The 24,206-nt window shown below is 39.9% G+C and overlaps 3 protein-coding genes across 9 annotated transcripts in view; 2 read left to right on the top strand and 1 right to left on the bottom strand.

Annotated features, from left to right (window-relative positions):
• The window catches only part of LOC149069938 (FK506-binding protein 15-like), a 44,323-nt gene extending 43,673 nt beyond the window's left edge, over positions 1-650 (bottom strand). For all 6 annotated transcript variants that reach the window (XM_089249976.1, XM_089249970.1, XM_089249971.1 and 3 more), the window contains exon 1: positions 507-650. The gene's annotated coding sequence lies outside the window, so the exon portion shown is untranslated. The remainder of the gene's footprint in view (positions 1-506) is intronic.
• Positions 651-937: 287 nt separating this feature from the next.
• On the top strand, positions 938-2,519 carry LOC149069937 (uncharacterized). Its single transcript, XM_089250241.1, has 2 exons — positions 938-1,143; positions 2,196-2,519. Exons 1-2 carry the CDS (start codon positions 991-993, stop codon positions 2,427-2,429), a joined length of 387 nt encoding a protein of 128 aa, XP_089106367.1. The 5' UTR covers positions 938-990; the 3' UTR covers positions 2,430-2,519.
• An 8,317-nt stretch (positions 2,520-10,836) lies between these two features.
• LOC149069936 (protein obstructor-E-like) overlaps positions 10,837-24,206 on the top strand; it is a 37,411-nt gene continuing 24,041 nt past the window's right edge. The window contains exon 1 of one of the 2 annotated variants that reach the window (XM_089249730.1): positions 10,837-11,274. In XM_089249730.1, the coding sequence (XP_089105856.1) occupies positions 11,211-11,274 (64 nt within the window). In that variant the 5' untranslated portion in view covers positions 10,837-11,210. The remainder of the gene's footprint in view (positions 11,275-24,206) is intronic. The other variant, XM_089249729.1, reaches the window with a different exon arrangement.

Below are 24,206 nucleotides of genomic sequence, written 5' to 3'. Positions count from 1 at the left end.
GCAGATTATGCTATAGCTGTTCCAAGCCTAGCTTCCTGCTCAAAATGTTCCATTACAATGGGAACGTGTTTATATTGGGGGTAATTGGCAAAATACCCCACCTCCCCCGAACACCACTCTGAACCTTGGCGCACTCGGAAGTCGCCGATTAGGCGGCAGTCCTAACCTTATCGCCAAATCTATATCGATGCTGCTATTGTGTTTTCAAATTCGGGAAATAAAACAAGGAAAAAGATCTCAATAAAAATATCTCGCTCAAATAAAGTAAATAACCTCCTAAGAGGTAAGACCAGTAACTCACTGATAATTAATAATTATTTATTAATAATAGATCACTGTTAAATCGATAGATAACGAATGTTTATGTAAAAATAAAACTGCGATAAAACACGAAAAAAACGAATGATATTAGTGCATCATGACAAATGAATTAAGATTCATTTACATGAACTCTATATCTTTGGCATGGGGAAATTAGATAATTTGTTGGATAATTCGTAACTTACTCGTCAAAACCGGCATTAATAATTATAATCGAATGTCGGAAATCGCGGAGAGAAGGAAAAAAAACCATAGACAAGGGCTTTTTTTTTGAAGGGGGCGAAACAGCTGAGAATTAATCAACACCGTCGATATCCCGAGAACGTGTTGCCAAATTTTGAATAACAAACTCCGGGAAAAAAAAGATGAAAAAAAAATGTGGTGATATTGATGATGGACGTTTCTGATGACGTCACATATTTGTTTGATCCGTTTACAGCCACTGGATAAAACCGTAACCCTCGAAAACCGAGATGGCCTGCGCACCTCTTTCGCTATCGTTCGTGACGTCAGCAACAGAAGATCCACTATTGTCCAGTGTACAGAACCAGTTGTACACTTGACATCGGCATGTGATGGTGATGCTCGTGGCCACGCGTCTCGATTTAATTTCATTATAAAAGATCATTCGAATCATTTTTATAGTTTAATGATAATTTTAAATTAAGGATGCCGACCCCATGCTGCGTTCCACGATGTAATGGAAATTATAAAAATGGGCCCTCAGTTAAAGTTTATAGTTTCCCCTGTAACGATGATGTGAGAGCAAAATGGACGAAAGCTATCAACAGAAAAGATTTTACGCCAACAAAATATAGCAAGGTAAGATTCTCCAATTCATTATTTTGTGTGTGCTTGAACTATTATTTCCTAAATATAGTACCAAATAATTATAATATCGCACCAAATAATTATATACACAGTATAGTTATTCTAATTCTGAAATTTTCAACTTTTCCTGCTAAGAAATGAGTTGCTATTCAATGGTTAATAATTTTTTCACACATGATATTACAATAATTAGACAGTTTTGTGTGTTGGCTGAGTCATGAGCCACTAATTATGATTTATTAATCAAGCATGTTACGCTTTTAACGCGACACAGGACATGCGAAAGGCAATAAATGCAGCATGTAATTAAAAATTCCTGGTTAGGAAATAGGAAACATAGTTCATGAGATATCGTGCTCACAGCGACAAAAATTGATTTGAGAAAAATGCGTTTAAAGATTGAAGTATGAATTTTGATTAAATTATTTTTTCTCGAGCCCAATATCATACGGATTCATGGGAATAGCCTCAATGTTCAATAATATAATCAGTTTTTAACATTGCCATCATGTTTCCATACTTTAATTTAGCATTTTAATGTTTTGAGATGCCTGCCACTTCAAACGCTCAACACACAGCAAGTTGAGAAAAGCCACAGATTAAAGAACTAATGAGGCAAAAATTCACTTGAATTTATTTTGCAGTCCGTATTATTTTACCATCTAATGTGTTCTGTGAGTGATATTTGAAATTTATTATCAACTAACCCAAGAAAACTGACAAGAAATTAGTTGACATAGTCAAGTTTACATACTCATTGATTTGTGAATTTGTGGTAAAAAAATTCTCAGTGTGTGTGTGAGGTTTTTCTTCATATAAGTAGTGGCGGCATTAGCATGAATAGATTTTGTGGTAACGTTTTTATAGAAGAAACATGATTACAGTTTATTTTGGAAGACAAAGGGTGCAAAAGTTTGTGGACGAGAAAGTTTTCGAAAACAAATCTCATTGCATTGACATGCAAGTGCATGACATTTCAATTTACCTAATATTATTTACAAGAGATTGCTTCTATAGTTTTTCTAATTTATCTTGTATTGTAGGTTTGTGAAAGGCATTTTCTTGAGCAAGATTTCCAGTTCTATGCCGAGGCTTTTGATGAGAAAAAAAGTCTCCATAAGAGTCAAGCTGGAAAGACCACATTTGAGGGCTGGAGTTATACCATCACAGTTTCCAAATCAGCCATCCTATTTATCAAAGCCTTCGTCATCAAGAAGGGTGAGTCCAGAGTCAAAGAGACAGAAGCTAGAGAAAGCACACTTCTTTGCTGCCCTTGAAGAAAGCCTTCGACAGAAGGATGAACTGGGAAAACTCAAGCAATTTACATCACTCTCAGAATTTGCAAGCAAAAAGTTATTTCCATAAAGTTTATTTCCCAACAAATTGTTTTTTAATGAATTTTTTCATTCCTTGGGATGAGAGCAACAAATTTATAGATGTGTCATAATAGTCTAAATTATGATAAAAAGAAGTAATTTTTTTTTTATTGAATGTAGCGAAATCTCGGATGAAATAAAGGCATTAACATTTCAATAAACCTTTCACTATCCGAATCCGCATTTGGATTGATTTTTATTTTTCTCCCATCTGATCTTAGTTAACTATCAAATTATTAGATCAAATGAGAAATTTTCAATTTTTTTTTCTCATGTCAATATAAATATAAAAGAAACTCGAAAATAGGGGATTTTAAGAAAATCGTAGCACAAGAGCTGCCCCATGAACAAGGTTTTTTGCTTTTAAAAATGATGATCGTAATTTTGTCTTCAGGGAATTTTTTAATTTTTAAGCTTTACTCTTTAATCAGAATACATTTTGAATTGAGCTAAAAATTTTTGCAATAAAAGTTTATAAACAAAGAACTCGTCTATATAGTTCCACTCTTTCAACTGAGCACTTCTCAATCAGCAGTGCGAAAAGCTCTTGAATACACCGAAATTCACGGAAGAAGTGGATCCACTAATGGTGACGTCACAAACGAGTACGCAGGCCATCTCAGTTTTCGAGGGTTACGATAAAACTAGGCTATAGGGGTCGTTATCTAAAGTGACCATACGTCCCGTATTTCCCGGGACAGTCCCGGTATTTTCTGTTTTTTTTGGCCATCCCGACTTTTTGGCAAATGTGTCCCGGTTTTTCCCGTATTTTACACAAAGCCTACTTGAATTTTTATTCTTTATTGAAGTCAAAGATTGACATTATTTTTCAACTTATAAATTATTTTATGATAATTACAACTATAAATAAGAATATTAATCTCCCATATTTGTCTTGGTGAACTTTTTTTTTTTTTTTTTCTTTTTTTTTTGTGGAATTCATTTGCTTCATTTCCCGCCGTATTGGTTTTCCGGTAATTTTTGCAATATTTGTCAACTTTGTTCAGTTTTGGTGACAGTTGGCAATGTCCGGTATTTTCCCGTGTCATTAGATAAAACCAAAACAACTAACTCATTATCCTCCACTTTGACGTCTCATTGAATAGGAAACTGGTTTCTCCACCAGTAACCCACAAAACATATATACCCAAACTAAGGCTCGCAGGCCAAAAGTGGGCCTCAGAGTCATCTGATGTACCCTGTGGCCTCAAGTCTGTAGCGAGGGGTAGGGACTTGGGGTTCCGGTTCCTCCACCCCAGAAATGGGAGGAAATGTGAGGAAATGACTAAAAAGGGGGGGGGGGGAGGGAAATATGTCCAAATCTCACTTTGCCCCCACCTCCCGAAATGCTAGTGGTCCCCTCCTCCAAATGAAATTTCTGGCTACGGGCCTGCGTGTCCTCAAACCTAATATTAGGACAAATCAACCGTCACACATTTACACATCACTTGTGACCCCGCGACTCATTTACACACCTGCTGTTCAATTCCACATCACTTTTAAGCAACCCAATATATTCACCACTAATTGGCCTATGACACAATTCAAAATTATTTAAGGGACTCGTGACAGGGCCGTAGCGTAACTTCTCGGGGCGTGGGGCAGACATTTTCTTTGGGGGGCCCCTTAAAAAGGAAAATATTATTCAAAATAAGAGTACATTTTTTTGAGGCCCCCATTTCTCTCGAGCCCCGGGACAGTACCCGCTTGCCCCAGCTTAGCTACGGCCCTGACTCGTGGCCCATTACTCAAGTGGCCAGAGACATATTACAGATGACGTGGGGGCCGATTCCAGAGCACTTTAGTGGCAAGTGAGCAGTTACGCCATGACCCCCCCCCCCCCAACACATATCCTGGAGCAGGGACCTCTAGGCTGCTACTTTACCACACGCCAACTCTGTTCATACATCTTGGGTGGAGAATGAAGGCTCCATCTATCGGGAGTCATCCCAGGCTTGGTAGGTAAAGAATTTTTTTTTTTAACCGAGCACAATTCAGGTCTATCGCTATAGGCAATTTTCTACCTAGCGAGTTGTGCCGGAATTGTAACTGTGTGTACCTAACAGTCTGAGTGCGTATCTAGTGTTGTTCATGATTTTTCAGTGCTGCCATCTATATCTCAGAAGTGAAGTGAGTGATGTGTCGTCTGAATATTTGTACTGTTTGTAGGTTTGTTGCTGTCTGTGGTGAGACTTTTTAACGGGGAGATCGGCTCGCATTCGCACCTCGAAGTTGGGAACCACAGAAAACCAACTTCAGTCGATCACAGGTAAAGAACTTGGATATCGGGCCCCTGGGCTGGAATCTTCTGCGGCCCTCCGGTCAGATTTTCACGGGATACACTTACAGATCACTTAAGTGGCCCGCGACACATTTAGATCTGCGGTTCGGTTCGAAATCACTTAAGTGACCGCAGCATGTTCATAGATAATTAAGTGACCTAAGGCACATTTAAGAAACTCGCCACACATTAACAGATTACTCAAGTGGTCCAAGACATATTTACAGATCACTGAGGGCCGGTCCCACAGCATTTTATCGGCCCGTGAACAGTTCCACATCACTTCAGCTTCCCGAGGCATAGATCCAGATCACCCAAGCGGCCCACAACAGACTTACACATGACTCCAGTGGCCCGTGACTAGTTTCAACATAGGCGGAGATAGACTTTGAAGTCTGGGGGGGGGGCAAGGTCATTATTGCTGGGGGGGCACGATGATGATGATGTCAATTCATATACATACGCATACATTAGATCTGCCCACTCCACTTTTGATGCTGGGCCCCCTCCCCCCCCCCCCCCGTATCTCCGCCGATTGTTTTCAAATCAATGAAGTGGCCCACATTCTTTGAAAGATTGAGCACCCTTGCTGTACACCATCTTTGATACTGGGTACCCACGTATCTCCGTCCATACCGCCATTTTTGTGGCGGAAATGAACAGAAAACTGGTTTTTCGCAGCTTAAAGACGATGAGACTGCCCGGTATTCCAGTTGCCTTGGTAGAACCTGGGTTCCTGTTGGCTGTGATACCCTAAACTGACTCATCCGCCATCTTTGAGCAAAAGGTGACGTCAGTAATAAATACTTTCTGTATTTATAAAATACAGTATACTTATGCTGTCATCTAGTGTAGCACAAAGTCTTGTGTCATCTAGTAAGGAGCCGTTCAAGTATTACGTAAGCAAATTTTCAGCCATTTTTGGCTCCCTTCCCCCCTTTGTCAGCAAAAGTCATCAAAACACTAACCCCCACCTCCCCCACTTCTCAGCAAAATTTCGTCATCAGCTCTGACCCTCTGAATCCTAACTCATATTTTCATAAAGGGTGGTTGATGACGTAAGCATTATCCAACCCCCCCCCTCCCCCCTTGTCATCAAAAGTCAACAAATCGGGAACCTTCCCCCCCCCCCCATCGATGATGACGTAATACTTTAATGGCCCCTAACTGAGTAAAGAACAAAAAGTTCTAATTATTGGTTTCACAGTTTGCCGATAGATGACAGTAGTAGTTCTATACGTGACCACAGTTTTTAACGCGCCAATTTCAAACTACGCAAACAATGAATTTTGAATTTTTTGAATGGAATGAATTTTGAATTTTTTGAATGGAATGAATTTTGCATTTTTTGAATGGAATGAATTTTGCATTTTTTGAATGGAATGAATTTTGCATTTTTTGAATGGAATGAATTTTGCATTTTTTGAATGGAATGAATTTTGCATTTTTTGAATGGAATGAATTTTTTTTTAATGGATCACAGAGCGATTCATAATTTAAGAGTTTATCTACAGTTGACGCTGCTTACTAGAATCACGGATAATGCTATCATTTGATAATTGTTATCATTTTCGCGATGTACGGAACGGATAATATCATTAACATGGGAAAAAGTTCTTTTTTGTTATCAGGTCTTCGGTCTATGTCACATCAATTTTTTTCAGCAGAAAGTTTTTTTTTCCTCTTGTTGCATATTTTCAAGATGAATCTGACTCATTTTTCCTTCCATAAGTTATGACTTATGGAAGGGGAATATGAGTTATATTCCTTTATTTTTCCTTCCATAAGTTATTGTTATCAATCTGCAAGACTCTGTAGGAGGTGAGAAAGCTCCCTTATTGACAAAAATTTAAGTACTCCGTTCACAATGTCTTAATCCACGACCTCCTATATAAGCAGGTTATAAAGTATGAGGGGTTCACAACCATAGTAGACCAAGTCCATTTATCATTATTATGGGTAATTACACCTTAAAGTCTTTGATAAACAATTGATTTAGCTCAAGTGATGTAAAGGAATTGAATATGTCAATGTTGAGTTGAAACTATCATTTTTTTTGTGACCTGCTTTTACAAATTTTGTAAATCAGGGCTTTTGCAAAAACTTTAATGTGTTAGTACCCATGATAACGATAAATGGACTTGGATTAACGATAAATACCCAGTGCTTTTGACGCAGGGGCCCACCCGGGCACGACCTGGGGGGCCCCTCAAGCGAAGAAGGGGCCTCACAAAATGAGATCTGACTGAAATGTTCGAGAGTTTACCAGGTAAGAGCCTCTCAAAAATCAGTTGGCCCGGGGGGGCACGATGGTCTTGAGACGGATCTGAGACTACCTAGAGGATAACAGTGCATGATTTTTCTTTTTTAGTATACGAACAAATAAAAATGCATTAAATACTAATAACATGAAATATTAAGAATGAAAAATTCGAAACACAACATTCATGTCTCAAAGAGTAATAAATCCAACCTTATATGGGGGGAAGCTAATTAAGTTCTTTTCTTCTTCTTTTTCTTGACCCCGTTCAAGGGGAAAACTTTAATCAACGAACAGCTATTAAACCTGCTGAAAATGAATCATGAAGATGAAATGAGTTCCGACATTTTCATTAAGTCGTTTCCACAGAGCGAAGATGAGATTACAGTTATATAACTTCTTGGAAGAAACGAGTCTTGTCCGACAACGAAAACTGTATGCAAATCATACTTCCATATATATAACGCGATTCTTTATAACGTGAATCCATGGTTGGCGATGAGGTGAATTTGTTTTTTCTTCATGAAGAATAAGAAAGGGCAGTGTGTGTGTGTCTCATAGGCGTACGCAGAATTTTCTCGGGGGGGGGGGTTTACTTTTCCCCCTGCAAAATGACACTGTGATTTTGGCTCGGGGGAGGAGGGCACTTTGCCTACGACAATAGTGTCTCTAGATAGGAAAAACTTGAAAAAAGGAAAAAATACACACAAGCAAGCAAGTCATACCGTTTGCATTATCAGTGACGCAAAATAAAATTAATTGCCCGAATTTCAAATGACGTATACAGTGCTCGAGAAAATGAAATACTTATAATCATGGCCCCCACATCCTGGAGTGGGGCCCCTAGGCTAGGATCTTTTACGGGCCCCTTCTGTAGTTACTTTATAGCGTGAAAAAGCAAAAAATGATGAGAACTGTCCCGGGCCCCAGGGCTAGAGCCCTGTCAGCCCCCCCCCCTTTGTGGGGGCCATGCTTATAATGCAATCCCGCGAAAGGTCTAACACGTAGAGAGATTTGACTGCACATTGGGCCAAGTAATATAATCTAAGTCCTTTCGAATACAGTTTATATATATTTGCAACGTCTGTAGAAGCTAATTACTTAACCGTGCATGCACCTCGTAAGCATTCTTCTATGGAATTTCTAACGAATCGGCTCAGCTGACAATGCCTTCTACATTACCATCTGTTGTTATTTAATATGTGTAGATTAACATAGTGCAATGAAGTTTAAAAACTGTTTTCATAAGCCAAAGGAATATTATGTGGCACATAGACAACGTGAGACCCACCTTCAGTGATGCCTTCTCCTTTTCTAAATTCATAATCTGAATGTGCAGTTTTTTAATGAGTGAGTGCCTTTGTGCGGTCGTGTGGGCATCATGTTGGACTCTCATTGTGAGGATCCAGGTTCGAATCCCGTTGGCGGCACAGTGGTGGTCAGTCGGATAGAACTGGTTTTCCATTTTCAACTTCGAGGCGCGAATGCGAGCTTGTCCCCCATTTGAAAGAGTACCTCCGCGAAGAGCAGTCACCATTCATCATGATATTCACATAACATGGAAATTCATGCATTTGCCATTTTCACTTCAAACTAAGGCAAATAGATGGTAGCAGCACGTATAACACGAAACGTACATAACACTGAGAGCATAAATACGTTAGGGCTACGCATATAAACGCACAGACACCAATGTATAACAATGATACAAGCAAGTATTAATTCATTGGAAATTCCCCGGAGAAATGTTTACAAGGCATGGTCTTCACAAGAGTGGAGTTAACGATACTCCAGTCCTTAAGCCCACCGACGCCACGTTGGTGGTCTTCTCATGTTGGTTTTCTATGGTTCCCAACTTTTAGTCGCGAATGCGACCCGATGTCCCCCGTTAAGAAACCTCGCCTCAGAGAGCAACAGGCCTACACAACGATACAATTATTCAATCATTATACTTCACTCATAGTTAGAAAAACTGATGGCAGATAGCGGCACTATACACACATAACAAGCATTACACAGAAACAAACTTGAAGTTAGATTCACAACACGCGTACACGCACATTCTAACTTGCACAAATTCGTTACAAGTTCAGCAGAGGAATATGGACGAAATGCATGTGTGGTTTACTAGTAGTAGTTTTAAGGACCGAAACAATTACCATCATTTTTTGTTTTTCAACAACGTAAGTTCACTATAATAGGGCACGAGGAAAAGTCTGGCTTGGGGGCCCGATAAATATCCTAGCCTAGGGACCCTGCTCCAGGGCACCTTAAGAGCTCCAAGCCCCTCTCCGGGGCCAATAAAATTTTCTGAGGACGATTACTCTTGAAAGTTTCAACAAGATTTCGTTTTCAAAAGGCCCCTCTGCACTTGAGGCCCCCGGGTCGGGTCCGGGTGGGCCCACTGGTTAAGGCAGCAGTTATTCCAGGATGTGGAGGTAGTGGCGTAGCAAGGCCTAGTGGCACCCGGTGCTGAGTTTTAACTTGTCACCTCCATGTCCACCAAAATATAAAATGAAATTTATTGAGGATGCATTCTTTTTATTCAATTGGTCGTCAACAATTCATGTTATATTTCAGGGGGGGGGGGGGGCCTCAACAATTTTTTATGAAAAAAACACGAATAACGTGCTATATTGAGATAGACATACTTCTTTACTTTATGGTCGGTTCTAGACCGGACAATACTTACACCCCAATTATTTAATCACCCCCCTAAGGCCGTCTTAAGAGCATCATGGTTCCCCGGGCCAAGTGATTTTTCTTAGGCTCCACTTTCGAAATTCTCGAAAAATTTAACTACTTCTCATCTTTCTGAGGCTTCTCTCCATGTGAGGGTCCCGGGCCGTACCCAGGTGAACCCATGCGTTAAGACGGCAGTGTCCACCCAACTGTCTAAAACGTTTCCACGCCGATTATATTATTATGATGTTCGGTTAAAAAAATATCATCTTGTTGCACAGAACGACTTGGGGGAATGATATTTGGGCAGGGATGAGAAGATAAGAACGGTTGTTTGTTTACTTGAGCACCAGCACAGTTCAAAAGAAATGAGACACAGAACACCCCTCTCCCCTTTCCCCCCCCCCCCCCACTCACCACACAATAATACTAAATCATTACAGCGGCACATCGTTCACTCACAATTTGCTGCAATTAGCGATTGTAAAGGCCAATGTAAATTATTTGACATGTGGAGCATTAATACAAAACCGGCAATTTTTTGTCACCCCCTCCCCCCCCAGAGCTGGTACCCGGTGCGGGCCGCGACCACCGCACCTGCCTTACTACGCCAGTGTGTGTGGAGGGTCACGTTATACAGAGGTGCGCGTATGGTTAATTAGTGCTAGTGGATCTATATAACCGCATTTCCCGATCGAAGTTGGATTTTCCCGAAGCAAGAAATTTAAATGCGAATTTCAAAAAGAACGGATCCGAAATTCGGATGGGATATTCTTTTGGAGTTATTTCTTATTCCTAAAAAACACAAAAAAAAGGCAGGTGAGCAATGACCTCGACCCCATATCTCAATGTCGTTCGTCGCTATACTTTCACCCACAGTATAAAGGAGACGGGGGCCCTCGAGATTCCTAATATAAATTTGTCCTATATTCTAATTCGGTTAATCCTGTATCATAACTCAATTAGCACTATTGGTTCATACACAAAGGACTTTAACAAGATCGAGCTTTAAAAAGTGCAAGTTGTTAAACAGAGCACGTGGTAGTCTTGTCCTGTTATTCTTGGGTGAGCTAAGTTTGTCTTTTATCTGTGAAAGAGAGAAGAGAGACTTGCATCGCATTTTCCAGTTTGAATGATCACCTTTTCTCTTTGTGCAGTTACCACAGAGGAGACTCATATTTCATTGAAATGAGGTAGGGAAAAAGCAGAAGAACAGGCATATAACTTTATTGTTTTTTTTTTACTTTTTTGGGTAGAAGGACAATGCCTAGAGGCAAGACCGACACCTTTGACCTTTCCTTCAATGTACGCAGCGTGTCGTCGGCGGGAAGATGCGAGTCATGACCTCGTTTGGTGGCGACTCCTGGCGACGACACTCTCTTCTCGTGATCATTCAGTCATTGAGCATTATCAAGATCTTGAGGAAACGACGCTCTTCTTCTAAACGGCAACGACGTTAATGATGAATGCCATGATCATCCTCGTGCTCCCGGCGGTTTGTTTCTCGGTGCTCTTTGGCCTGGGTGAGTATCAATTAGCTGTAGATATTAACGAAGCATATCTAATAGGCCTATGTGCAAATAATGATGTATCGATTGTTTTTCAAAGATTTCTCCAAGCTTAAAATTTCCTTATACTATTGTTTTCGAAGGATGTCTTCATTCGTTAATGAAACCATAAATTTTCTTGGTTTTAATTTTGTTGTCATTAAATTCTACTTACACAATCATTTTAGAAGAGTTGATCCACTTTGCCCAAGAATATTTAGAAGACACCAACGAATAAGGCAAATAATTTTGCCTTATTCGTTGGTGTCTTCTAAACAATCATTTTATATTGTACGCTGTACCATAAAATTTTGTTTCTGGTGGTCACTGCCACCTTATGGGAACGATTCTTTCTTATTCTTCTTTCTCTTAATCTTTATTTTATGGTGGTTTGTGTGGTTACGGACGGAAAAATTTGTGATCGATGAAATGTAAATATTATTTATGTTTCATAGTGAATATCAGTTTATTTAGTCGCACGTGAGGCACGCGATACTATCAGCGATAGTCGCACGTTGAGAAAGTCATTCATTGGTTCAACAATATTTTATAGCATTAATACAAGATAAACGGGAAATTCAATAAATAAGTTCCCATTCAAATCTAAAAGTATTTGGCAAAAGTCAGGGGTAAATTCTCTGGTGGCGGAAGTAAACTGAAACGTGAAAAGAATTTGGAGAAGAAGTTGAAATTTTCAATAATGTTTCTTTCTTTGGTCAGAGAAAGGGAAATGACCAACGAAAGTTTGCTGGGAGACTTGCAATCCTAATTGTAAAATGAATCGAATTCCTAGGAAAACATAATTCTTAGACAAAGTAATTTTAAATTTTTATTCTAAGGAAAAACTAATTCACAATTCCCTAATTTTTTTTTAGTTTCCTTATTGAAAGACTAGAAGAAATAATAGGAATTTGAAGGATAAAAAAAGAGTTCTGAAAACACTTTTCTGATTCTAAATTCTCGAAAAAAAACCGGATTTCCAATCACAGAATCCAAAAAAAGAGGATTTCTCCAGTCAGAATTTCAGAAAAAAAAAACGTATTTCCAATCAGAATAAATTCCAATCATAAAAAAATTAATTATCAATTAGAATTTCAAGAAAAGATGAATTTCCAGTCAGAGTTATAAAAGAAAACCCCATTCATTCCAAGCAGAAGCATTCCTGTACGAATTCCAAGAAAAGCAAGTTTCAGCAAAAAAACTGTTATCTTAAATTCGAATTCTTAGAAACATGACATGACCAGTGAATTGAAGTTTTAAGAAAAACCGGTTACGAATTCTAAGAAATAAGAAGAAAATTTAAATCTGATCTGGGAAGAAAATAATTCAAAATTATAATAAAATAATTAAGAACTATATTTAATTCAAAATTATGAGAAAATAATTCAGAATTATATTTAATTCAAAATTATGAGAAAATAATTCAAAATTCCAAGAAAAAAATTATTTGAAATGCCCAGAAAAAAATAATTCGAAATTCCTAAAAAAATAACTCATAATTCCAAGAAAAAATAACTCAAAATTCCAAGAAAAAATAACTCAAAATTCCAAGAAAAACAATTTACAATTCCACAAGTCAAAATTACAGGAAAAATAATTCAAAAATCATAATAAAATAATCAAAAATTATAATAAAATAATTAAAAATTCCCAGAAAAAACAATTCGAAATCATAAGAAAACCCTAACTTTTGGAAAAAAAACAATTCAAAATACCAAGAAATATAATTTAAAATTCCAAAACAAAAAAGTTAAAAGTTCCAAGAAAAGCAATTCAAAAATCCAAGTAAATGACAAGTCTGAATCATCAGAACTGTCTTCATCAGGTCAATTCTGTCGCATCAGACAAAGGGGCTGGACTAAAGACAAAGCTGGAATATCGATTCAACCTGATTGACGGTTTGCTCACACGAATCAGGAAATTGGACTGATTATTTTCGACACACAGACATAACGGCTTTAGCAAGACGTATTTTGCTAACCCTCTCTCAACCTCGGGCAAACAACTTTCACTGTTTTATAATTTACTCGTTGATCGACAGCTCTTAACATACATAAGAATATGCACCTACCCATCATGGTGCTAGTCACCGACATAATAAACGCAACGGTCACGTCACGGGTGCATTAATTCAAATTGATTGCCACGACTATTATAATTACATCGTCTACACGAAAAGGATCGATTAGGGAAAAGTAAAAGATAAACACAATCGAGCAATTACTTCAAAAAGACAACAATACGCATATTCGGAGCCCAATTACGCGCATCGATATCGAGAGATAATAATCGCTTATTATCTCATTCCTTTTGGAAAAACTCGAAACTATTATTAGAAGGAAAAATTACATTATTTCTTAATATATCGAAGACTCCGATAGTCCACGGACACAACCTAAATCGCAATTATCTCTCCATCATATGCGTCGACGAAATTATTATTAAAAATAATGATCGCAGCCTGTGATGAAATCGTGAGCGAGAACGTGGATTAAATTGATTTTTGTTTTATTTTAAAACTTTATTTGAACGTCTCCAAATTAATCCGTGATAATAGAATAGAAATTTCCGAATTATTTTTGTTGAATTCATATTCGTGTGGTGACGGAATCAATGCAAGAGGTTTTCCCACGAAATGCCATTTTTATAAATGCTATATAATGTAGTGTTTCTCAACCTTTCTGGAAAAGTCTGGAACAAGTTGACAGACTATTTGTGTCCCGTATTACGGGACATTCCTGTAATTTCTGTTTTATTTCGATTTTTTTATACAAGTGCCTGGTTTTTTCAAATATTCAATAAGTATTTAACGGAGTAAAGTTCACGGCTCGAGTATATTTTTCTTTTATACTTGAGCCGTGAATATACAGCGTTTTTTCATAATATAAATTATATCATGATAATTATGGCAAAAATTATAAATATTCATCTCACGTATTTGTCAGGTTTAACGTTTAGCCCATTTTTTTTTTTTTTTTTTTTTTAATTAATATTGGTGATTATGCCTACTTCTTACTATGGTTTTTGATGACTATTGGCGATGTCCCGTATTTTACGGATTTTTTTAAAATCATAGTTTGCCGCATTTTTCTCAATGAAATACGGCCATCAGTTCATTTGAATTTTTTTGCAATTTTTGGCAAAATTTAGCGATATCCCGTATTTAGGATCGCAATTTCTTACATCCTCTCGATGATGTATGATTAACCTGAGTATATGAAGGTATAACTTTATTACATATGTTCTACGTAACCCATACATTCTATGTAATATCAACTACAACGGGTGAATAATTTCAAGTCTGCCTCCGACCATAGGTTGAGAAATGCTGCTATAATATAAAGGGGTTTTCACTCACTATTGGCTCCCAGTTTTTTCTACATCATATATGGTCACCCCATGGCCTTGACTCTTGAGGATCAAATGTTGCCAGCGGCAAATAACCAAACCACTCAAGCAGTAAATTATCACGACAGATTATCAAATCACTTAAGTGTACCATTTTTGGAACATTTCGAGATTACTTCAGTGGCTCGCTTAAACTTCCAAGTAATTTAATCAGTCAACGGCACATTTCCAGATCACTTAAACTTCCCGCGGCATACTTTCAGGTCACTAAAGTAACTCGCGGCACATGTCGAGATACTCAAGTGACCCGCGGCACGTTTCCAAACCAATGAAGTGGCTCGCACTCTGCGCAGAAGTTTGAGCAAAGTTGCTCTACATGATGATGAGAGTTGCCAACTTGATTATTTGCCAATTTATATAATACTAGCTACAATTGCCGGCGCTGTTCAGGTTTTCTTCTGAGAGGATTGAAAACTGACAAACCATTATAAAGGCATATAAACTATTGTGTGTATGCGTGGCTATAATGTACTTTAGTTGTCAGAGTTATGATTGTTTCGATCACACTGTTGATGCCTTCCATATTTTAAAGTGAAAAGGACAGATGCCTTGAAACAGCTCAAGTGCTGTTGGAATTGGTCATTGAAAGCAGGCAAAAATGTAGTGGGCCGCTATGCGGTCATGTGAGAATCGTGCTGGACTCTCTCTAATCGTAAGAATCCAAGTTCGAACTCCGTTGTTGGTGGGTCGGCTGAAGTTGGTCTTCTGCAGTTTTTCAACTTCGAGGTGTGAATGTGAGCCGGTCTCCCATTTTTAAAAGTCTCTCCACACAGAACAGGCAGACCTACAACACGGTACTGACATAACATGAAAAATCAAGCATTTCCATCTTTACTTCAGAAAATGGGAGGCAGATGGCAGCACGAACACGAAACAAGAGCAATTCGACAACGATTCGTAAATATGTTAGAGCCTACACATACACTCAGAACACACATTCTTCGACATGTGCCGTTTCGTTAGGAATTCCGTAAAGGAATGTGTGCGAGGTGCATGCAAACGAGGGGGGGGGGATTGTCCCCCCCCCCGACGTATCTCCGCATATGTTATGGTGTAAATGAATAGCTTGGTAACCAAATTCAGGGTCACCATTATCAAACGCAGAGCCCATACAGTCGAATCCCGGAATTCAGGACCGTTATAACGAACTTCATGGGACCAGAGTAATCACTTCGTTATAACGAAATTTCGTTATAAAGGAATTCCAGGTTTTCGCATTGTTCCTATGTGAACTTATCTGAGGGATTAGAAAAGTGCTCGTTATAAAGAAAGATTTTTTTCCCCTACAACTGTGTAAACGGGTTTCAACCATACATATCCGATCCCATTGCGCAAACTATGGGAGACGGAACCTATGGACTGATATTATTTCAGCCCCCCAATAGTCAATTAGTATACACAATGAAGCGCTCCCTCTCCTACTTAAAGGCTTGAGTCCCGTTTATACGGGATGCCTGGCGACACTCAGCTTCCTCCCCCTCATACGCGGAGATAGGCTTGGAAGTCTGGGGGGGGGGCACAATACATATATACATTAGATCAGTCGACTCCACCTTTGACGCTGGGGGGGGGGGGGGCAATGCCCCCCGTATCACCGCCTATGACTCCGACATGTACTAGTTCGTTAGAAATTCCGCAGGGGAGGGGGGGGGAATGTGTACGAGATGCATGTACAGTTGAGCAGTACAAGGATGACGTCACTCTCCTCTACCATCCTTGTATAAGTCGCCATCTGGTGGCAACGTCAGCAGTTGTGAGCTTGGCCTGAGTCTGGTCCGGCCGTCCATGTACGGTCCCTTTCAGGGTACACGAGCTCCAAGGAAAGATTGCGAGATTCGGTGCCTCTGTCTAGTGGTCTAGGGCAGTGTTTCTTAACCTTTTTTTGCCCGTGACCCCCTTAGAACCATTTTTTTTCTCGTGGCCCACCGACTTACCCCGAGTCTTCAACTCTCATCTAGAAGTAAGATCCTTTATACGTATTGAAATAATTTTTTCATTGAATTTATACTGAACGAAAATTGACATCCAGACCACTGGACTAGAATTTATTGATCTCCCCGCTATACCGAGTTCTATCAGAACCGTCTCAACATCACGCCCCCCCAGGCAAAGTGATGCTATGTTAGTCCCATACTTTGCTGGAAATAAACACATTTCCTACTTATTTTCAAAATTTATTGTACTGTACAAATATCATAATGTCCCCACCTTACTTATGGACATGAGGGCCCCGGGCATGACCCCTCACAAGAGTGGGACAGTCAGAGCTGCAGCCCGGGGCCTGATATGGTTTTCATCATTTTTTTGTTTATCACACTATAAGTCAATATAGAGAAAGGAGTCTGTGAAAAATCTAGCCAGGGACCTGCGAAAAACTTTATTCTAGGGAACTTGTTGCAAAATGTAGGTGGTGAGACCCGGGTAGATCGATGCCCTAAGACGGCCCTGGTTTTATGGGGGGTTTTGTTGGATTCTGTAAGTGTATAGTCACTAATATAAGAGCTTTATTTCTTCACACCTTAATTTTTCTTCTCAGCTCTCTGAAGCCCTCCAAACCACCTGTCATGGCCCCTTTTTCCATTTTCTTCCGTGGCCCCCTTCAGGTATCCCAGTACCACTAGGGGGCCATATGGCCCCGGTTGAGAACCACTGGTCTAGGGCGTTCACCCGGAAAGTGAAAGGACGTGGGTTCGATTCCCCACAGGGGCCGCTGAATTTTCTCTCTTTCCAAAATATGTCTTCGCAACAGCCAGTTGTTAAAACCTTCGTAGTTGAGTAGTAGTAGAAATGCAGCTGTGTTTCAAAGTGTTTTAAAAAAAATTCAAGAGAAATAGGTAATAAATGCACGAATTATCAGGAAAAGAAAAAAAAAGTCATTCTCTAAATATAACCTAAAAATTTATTTACATTGGTCATTTGACCTCATGTGTGTGTGTATAGGAAAATGCCTGAGGCGACTATTAAATGCCCAATGTATACATTGTTTAGCCTATACGGGAAGCGGTCAAGCTTTTTTTATGTACCCTACATACGTCATCGGTTTTTACTTCATTCTCCGGATTATTTACGATTTCACATTCATTGATCTATTTACTATTCTTTTTCATTTTATTTCCATTACTATCACATCGTGTAATAATAGTAGGGGATGAGTCAACGCGTGATTGACCTTCGAGTATCGGTTGTTATTTTAAGAGAAGAAAACGGTTTTTTTTCTTCTTCTTCGTCTAGATTTTTTCTGTTATAACTGGAAAATTCGTCCTGATTTATTTCATGGAAAGAAACGGGGCTGGAAATAAAAGTTGAATCGTTTGATTGTGATTTCAGATCACGAACTGAAAACTCCGAACAACATTTCACGGATTGTATACGCTACGCGTGTCTGTATTGCGTAAAAAAGCTACGCTCTTCTTCTTTGTCTTGACCTTCAAAACGGACTGAATCTCAAAGTCATTATACCGGTATATATACATTTTTTTTTTCTTACTTTACCGTCCCTGATGTTATCTCAGCTCGTGTAATTCGCAACCTTTCGCAGAATATTGTCGTATCTTCTAGGCAAGACTCAAATATATAAGGTGGGGGGGTTTAATCGCAACCTTGCGATTATCAAGTCAAGGACTATGTATGAGTCGCTATTATTATTAATTTCTTTTCTCGATCACTTCGTGTTTTTCACTTTACATGAAAATTCATATCTCCATATGTTCTTCGTCCTTGGTGCAAGATTACGCCTTGTCCCACCCATGGATGGAAGCCACGCGGGGCCAGGGACCTCTGTATAGCTAGTACTACTACTGGATTGGAAACTAGACGAGACTGATGGGGATATTAATCTATATTAATTTATGTACATATAGATTTTCTGTCTGTGTGTGTGTTCTCTATACAAATCTACAATTTCAGATCTATCGTCGCCAAATTTTGCATGTATACCAAATGGGAACCGACTCAAGTGATAGGCTACATTAAATGTTCGTCTGAGCTGGGCAAATGTCCGAAATGGGTGAAAAACTGCGGGGTAACAATGGTTTTGGGCAGTGCCGTCTTAAGGCATGGGGCCCACCCGGTCATGGCCCGGGGGCCTCAAGAGAAGAAGGGCTTCACAAAAACGAGATCTGGTTGAAATTTTCGAGAATTGGCCTGGTAGGGCGTCAGAAAAATCACTTGGCCTGGGGGCCCGTGATGCTCTTAAGATGGCCCTGGTGTTTTGGGGCCTCTACAATCACAATCGGAACGTTTACTGTGGTTTCCTAGCAATGCGTTTCAGACGTGTATATGTCTTTTATAATGGCTTGCCACTTTTTCAATCCTCCCAGCTTTTTGAATAGATGTCAGAATCATCATCAGCATCACTTTGAGGGTCAGGCAAAGGATGATCCCCATAGAAATCAGTGTTAAAATGGGTGGTCTGTAGAAATGCGGAAATTTAGTGGGGTTTTCTGCCACATCAATAAAAATCGAAATCGAAATACTTGGCGCCCCTTGAAAAAGGAAAAATAATATATTCATTTCTACGTTTCTTTAAATCTAGATTTGTTTCTTTCGTGAGTCGCGCAGGAACTCACCATATTGGTTCACTTGGACACGGTTTGCATGTCCCTCAAAGAAAGAGGTGGATATCGCGTGATCCAAAAAGTCTCACTGAAGAAAACCCGGGCAGCGCCGGGTAGTATAGCTAGTTAATAATAATTCTGGTAATGTTTTGATAAAGAAAGCAGTCCAGGTGAACTAGCGCGGCACACATCTGTCCAAGTTCTAGGAGGTATAACTATTATGGGGCTTTTTGAATATAGAGACATCATAATCATCGCCACCATTACTTTGAGACACAAGCACAGGATGATCGTCATAAAAATCAATGTTAAAAGTGTACACTTTACTGTGCAAAATGTGGAAATTTGGTGAAGGTTTTGTCATCACGTGTGTTGATAATTTTTGAAACAGAATTGAATCCTTACTTTTCGAAATGCTTGTTTTCAAAAACTTGTTCTGTCTTCGAAGCATGTTTTCTTGTGCAAAGGAAACCGCGAAAATTAAATAGAAAATTATAAGCCGATATTTCTTTTTTTTTTTTTACTTTTATAATTTCGAGTTGGATACGCCTATATCCTATGCTATAACATTGATTTCAACTTTTGATTTATACATCACGTATGCAAATGAACCTGAGTGTTGTTTTCGTACATGTATTTGGATATTTTACTGTACCAATTCTAGTCGGATTTAAAAAAAAAAATTCGAATCAAAGAAAATCTATCCATTTCTATAAGTCTTCAATCTAGATATGTTTCTTTCATGAGCGTCTAAGAGCGTCGCCATGTTGGTTACCTCTTGGCTACGAATTGTATAGTAGCACTCAAAAGTTTAAAGTTATAAGTGCTAAGGACACAAACGAACATGCATCTCTCCAATCGTGGATGAAATTCGTGTCTCATTAGATACCCATATTTATATGTGATAGAAATAAGCATCGTAAGTAAACCCAGAGCCGGACTTAGGCAGGTGCGAAGGATGCGGCCACACTGGGCCGCTAAATTTTAAAGGCCGCGAAAAGGGATAAAAATATTTTGACTTAAACGTTTTTAACAAAGCAAATGGCTTAAAATTCTGTCCAAGAACTCTAATATTCAGACATCGAGTCTTCTGGCCTAGGGTTTCCACAGAATCCCCCTCTCCCTCCCAAGCCAAGAGAAGGATGCAGATAGATCTACCCGGGCACTGGGCCAGATAGAAACGCAAAATTATTCTTTTAAAATTATTCAAAATTACACGAGGGAGGCACGTAGGCGGAGATAGACTTGGAAGTCTGGGGGGGGGGGACGGTCATTATTGCTGGGGGGGGGGGAACGATGATGATGATGTCAATTCATCTATACATATATGCATTAGATCAGTTGACTTCACCTTTGGTGCTGGGGAGCCATGCCCCCCTCGTATCTCCGCCCATGGAGAGGCATTATTCATGATTGCCAGGATGAAAGACTATCTAGTTGCAGTCCTGGGTAGATAACCGGGTCCCTAGCCTGACAGCCCCCTTTTCCCCCAACCTTTAAATTCCTGGGGGTCACACTTTAAATTTTTTTCGCTGGGCAGGGGGCACTATTGTTCAAATTTATTGTCGAACGGCTTTCTCAAATGTTTTTTTATGACCATGAAATAGCAGTTCGATATTGATTGACGGGTGCAAATGTGAACCTGGCGTGCACCAGGGGATTCATGGTTACTGGGAAGTTGCGAAACTTCGTTTTAGAGGGCCGCAAAGCTGTTTTCGCACCGGGCCGCAAAATACTTAAGCCCGCTCCGAAAAAAACCTTTAAACCATAATTAGTGGCTGCTCGCTGCCATGAGACAAATGGGAGTTGGCACTATTAAACACATGTGGTTATCATTAGCTTACAGTAAATTTTCTTGTCCCGCAATTGCGATTGTTTACAAACAATGCTTCCTGAAGGCACGAGAACTATAGATGTTGTGGTTCTTCCTTTTTGAGGACGTTTACTTGATCACGATCAAGGAAATGGGCATGCGGGCAGAGGGGAAGAGACGTTTGTATCATTCATATTCTTAAATATCCACACCTAATATTTCGCGTGCTCTGTGCAATGATTACAAATCACCAAAGCTAATCTCACACGAAATGTCTGGTGCATATCCGTGTAAGGAGGAACGTCCTCATAGTGTCCTGATTTAAGAGATCGATATTTTTTTTACGTTCCTGGATTGGGATCACATATCACGACATGTATAGGAGCCCCTGAAACCTCTTCAAGAACCCTGAAGGAGTACGTGAACCCCAGTTTGAGAACCGCTTTAGTAAAACTACCCAGGGAATCTATAGCATGAGGTATCGAGATCTTTTTTTTTTTTTAAATGTGCGCTATAAGTTTACGCAGAAATCAATTTAATCTGTAGAAAGCGTCTCTCTCCTGGATTCTGAGAAGCTCTGGAAAAAACACAAGCGGCACAGCAAGCGAAATACAGTCGACGCTCGATACTACGACCCCTTTTATCCGGGGGCGCGGTAGCCCGGTCGATAAGATGCTCGCTTAAAGTACCAAAGGATGTTTAGAGGTGTCGCGAGTTCGATACCCAGTTCGTCCTTGTCAGAAAACTTTCCTGACACAGGGGTACAACAAAAAACGGCGACTTGACCGCACCAAAAATTGCTACCGCAGGGAGTCCCCCATCGAGGGGCTAGCGCACCAACCCCTCGACGAGTATAAAAAAACAAGCCTGCCGTTCGGAATCGGCAATAAATTGTAGGTCCCGGTCTAATTAGCCCTCGTGTGCAGAAAATGGCCGTGGTGCGACAAAAATGATCAAATGATCCTTTTATCCGGTCGGAAACGGACTTTATATTGGGAGGGTCATTATATCGAAAGTAATACATATATGATAGTCGTTCTATGAAAACATTTCGGACTTATCCTACCGGTCGTTGTAATGGAATGGTCGCTGTAACGTGAGGTCGTTAAAACGAGCGTCGACTTTATATGTTCCAAACGGAGTGCCGTGGTGGAAAAAAAGGTCCAGAAATAAAGTTCTAAAGTTTGTTTCTTTGCGTGCTTTTGTTTTTTGCAGTGAAACCAACCATCATTCTAAGTTCACTAGCTTTGTTTGACAAGATGCAATATTGGTAACTTTATAATGCCGAAATTGGTATTTAAATGCCAAAATTTGCATTGCTACCTGCAAATCACGTGGAAAATGAAGATCATTGTGAACAAAGGTGGAGAGATTCATGGTTTTATTGCCTGTGGGCGCTACACAAATTTGGCCGCTTTTCTCCCATTCTAGGCTGATTTTCTTGACCACTCATTTCTTAAATTAGCCGCTTCGAGTCAGCTTTTCTTCCCCCCCCCCTCCTTAAATACACCTCTGTCTTAAGACACCTTAAACCACTTTACGATCAAGAACGTAATATTGCTTTCAAACGTGCATATAGCTGATCATAAAGCTTTAGGTCGCTTTTTTGGTCACTCCCTGACTTGATCCCTTGCTCTCTAGGTCACTTTTCGGTCAATCACATGCAGGGTCACAACTGGGGGGGGGGGAGCAGGTGGGTCTGGTGCTCTGCGCGCTGGACCAAAAGGGACGCAGAATTCTCCCTTTAACTACTTCTTCTACATGCAAAGGGCACCAAAATTCTGGCTTGCCCCAGGTGGCAAAGTATGTGCCCGAGTGGCGCAGTGGTAAAGATGCTCGTCTTCCACTATGACGGTTACCGTCAAGGTCCATGGGTTCGAATCCGGGCATAGAACATTAGAAGCAAGTTCTTTACCTACCGAGCCTAGGGCGACCACCGATGGATGGAGCCTTCATTTCCCACCCAACTCCACTGGTTGGAAATTGCCGTATGGCGATATATGACCGGAGTTGGTGTGTAGTGTAGTAGTAGGTGGCAAAGTATCTAGTTGTGGCACTGGTAACATGCTTGCACACACACTAATTTGATTGCTTGCACACTGCTTTTGTCACTCACATGCTCACATACTCTCTCCACCCCTCACGAACCTGGTCCTTTGCTCTTTAGGTCACTTTTTTTGGTCAATCACATGCTTGCAAACGCTTTAGGTCACCCTACTGATCCCTCAATGACCTAGTCCCTAGCTCGAGCCAGATTTATGGCTTTTCTTCCTGTGGGCTTTTAGCTATCGACGTCATTGATTATTCCGTGACATAAAATATAAAAAAAAGCGTAAGTTAACAAATAATTAACATTTTATTAAATTGACTTGAGAGCGAAATTGCACGTGACTGATGGTTACAACAACAAGAAGCAGACTCGGAGAATATTATACTGGTACATGAGAATATCGGGCAGACACGTGAGACGACGTCGCAACAGCAATGTCGAGGAATATTGCGTCGCCACGGGCTATTCAAATTTTGCCGCCATTCTCCCAATCTACTAGTTTTCTTGACCGCTCATTCCTCAAACTCCCCCCTCCCCCCAGTCCGAACTGGCCACCCTGTGAGCCCCCCTCCCCCAACCCTATAAACACGCCTCTGATCGTGTAACAACCATTTGTAAATTAATCTAAAGAACCATTTATTTTTCAATTCCGATGCCAAAGCTTTGAAGATGAACGAAAAAGCATGTCAGTCAACATGTAACGGAAATGAACCCAATTTGAAGAACTATAATCACGCAGAGAGAAACAAATATAAATCAGACTTTTTTTTTCAGACAAGACCTTCCGCTTTGACCTCCAACTGCCCCCCCTCTTCGCAGGTGTTTCCAGGTCCAAGTTCCAGTTCCCATGCTGTTATGCAAATCGTGGAAGACATCATATCATTATGTATGTCAATGTAGTTTTTTGAAGGGATGGCCTTGAAAACATTTTAGGATGTGTGTTGGTAGCCTTTTACATACAGAGATTATTTAAATATTGCATTCATATCTCCATATGAATTACCGGTCGGCATGTCGAAACGCAGAAGAAATGTTTAAACGAAGGTTAAACATGTTACAAGAACACGTAAAATTATAAAAG

Source organism: Pholcus phalangioides, unplaced genomic scaffold, assembly GCF_987345545.1.
Source record: "Pholcus phalangioides strain wild (caught in Gottingen) unplaced genomic scaffold, Ppha-v1.0 ptg000022l_1, whole genome shotgun sequence".
Lineage (NCBI taxonomy): Eukaryota > Metazoa > Arthropoda > Arachnida > Araneae > Pholcidae > Pholcus > Pholcus phalangioides.
Note: the sequence above shows the minus strand (reverse complement) of the source record. Positions and strands in the feature narration are given on the sequence as shown.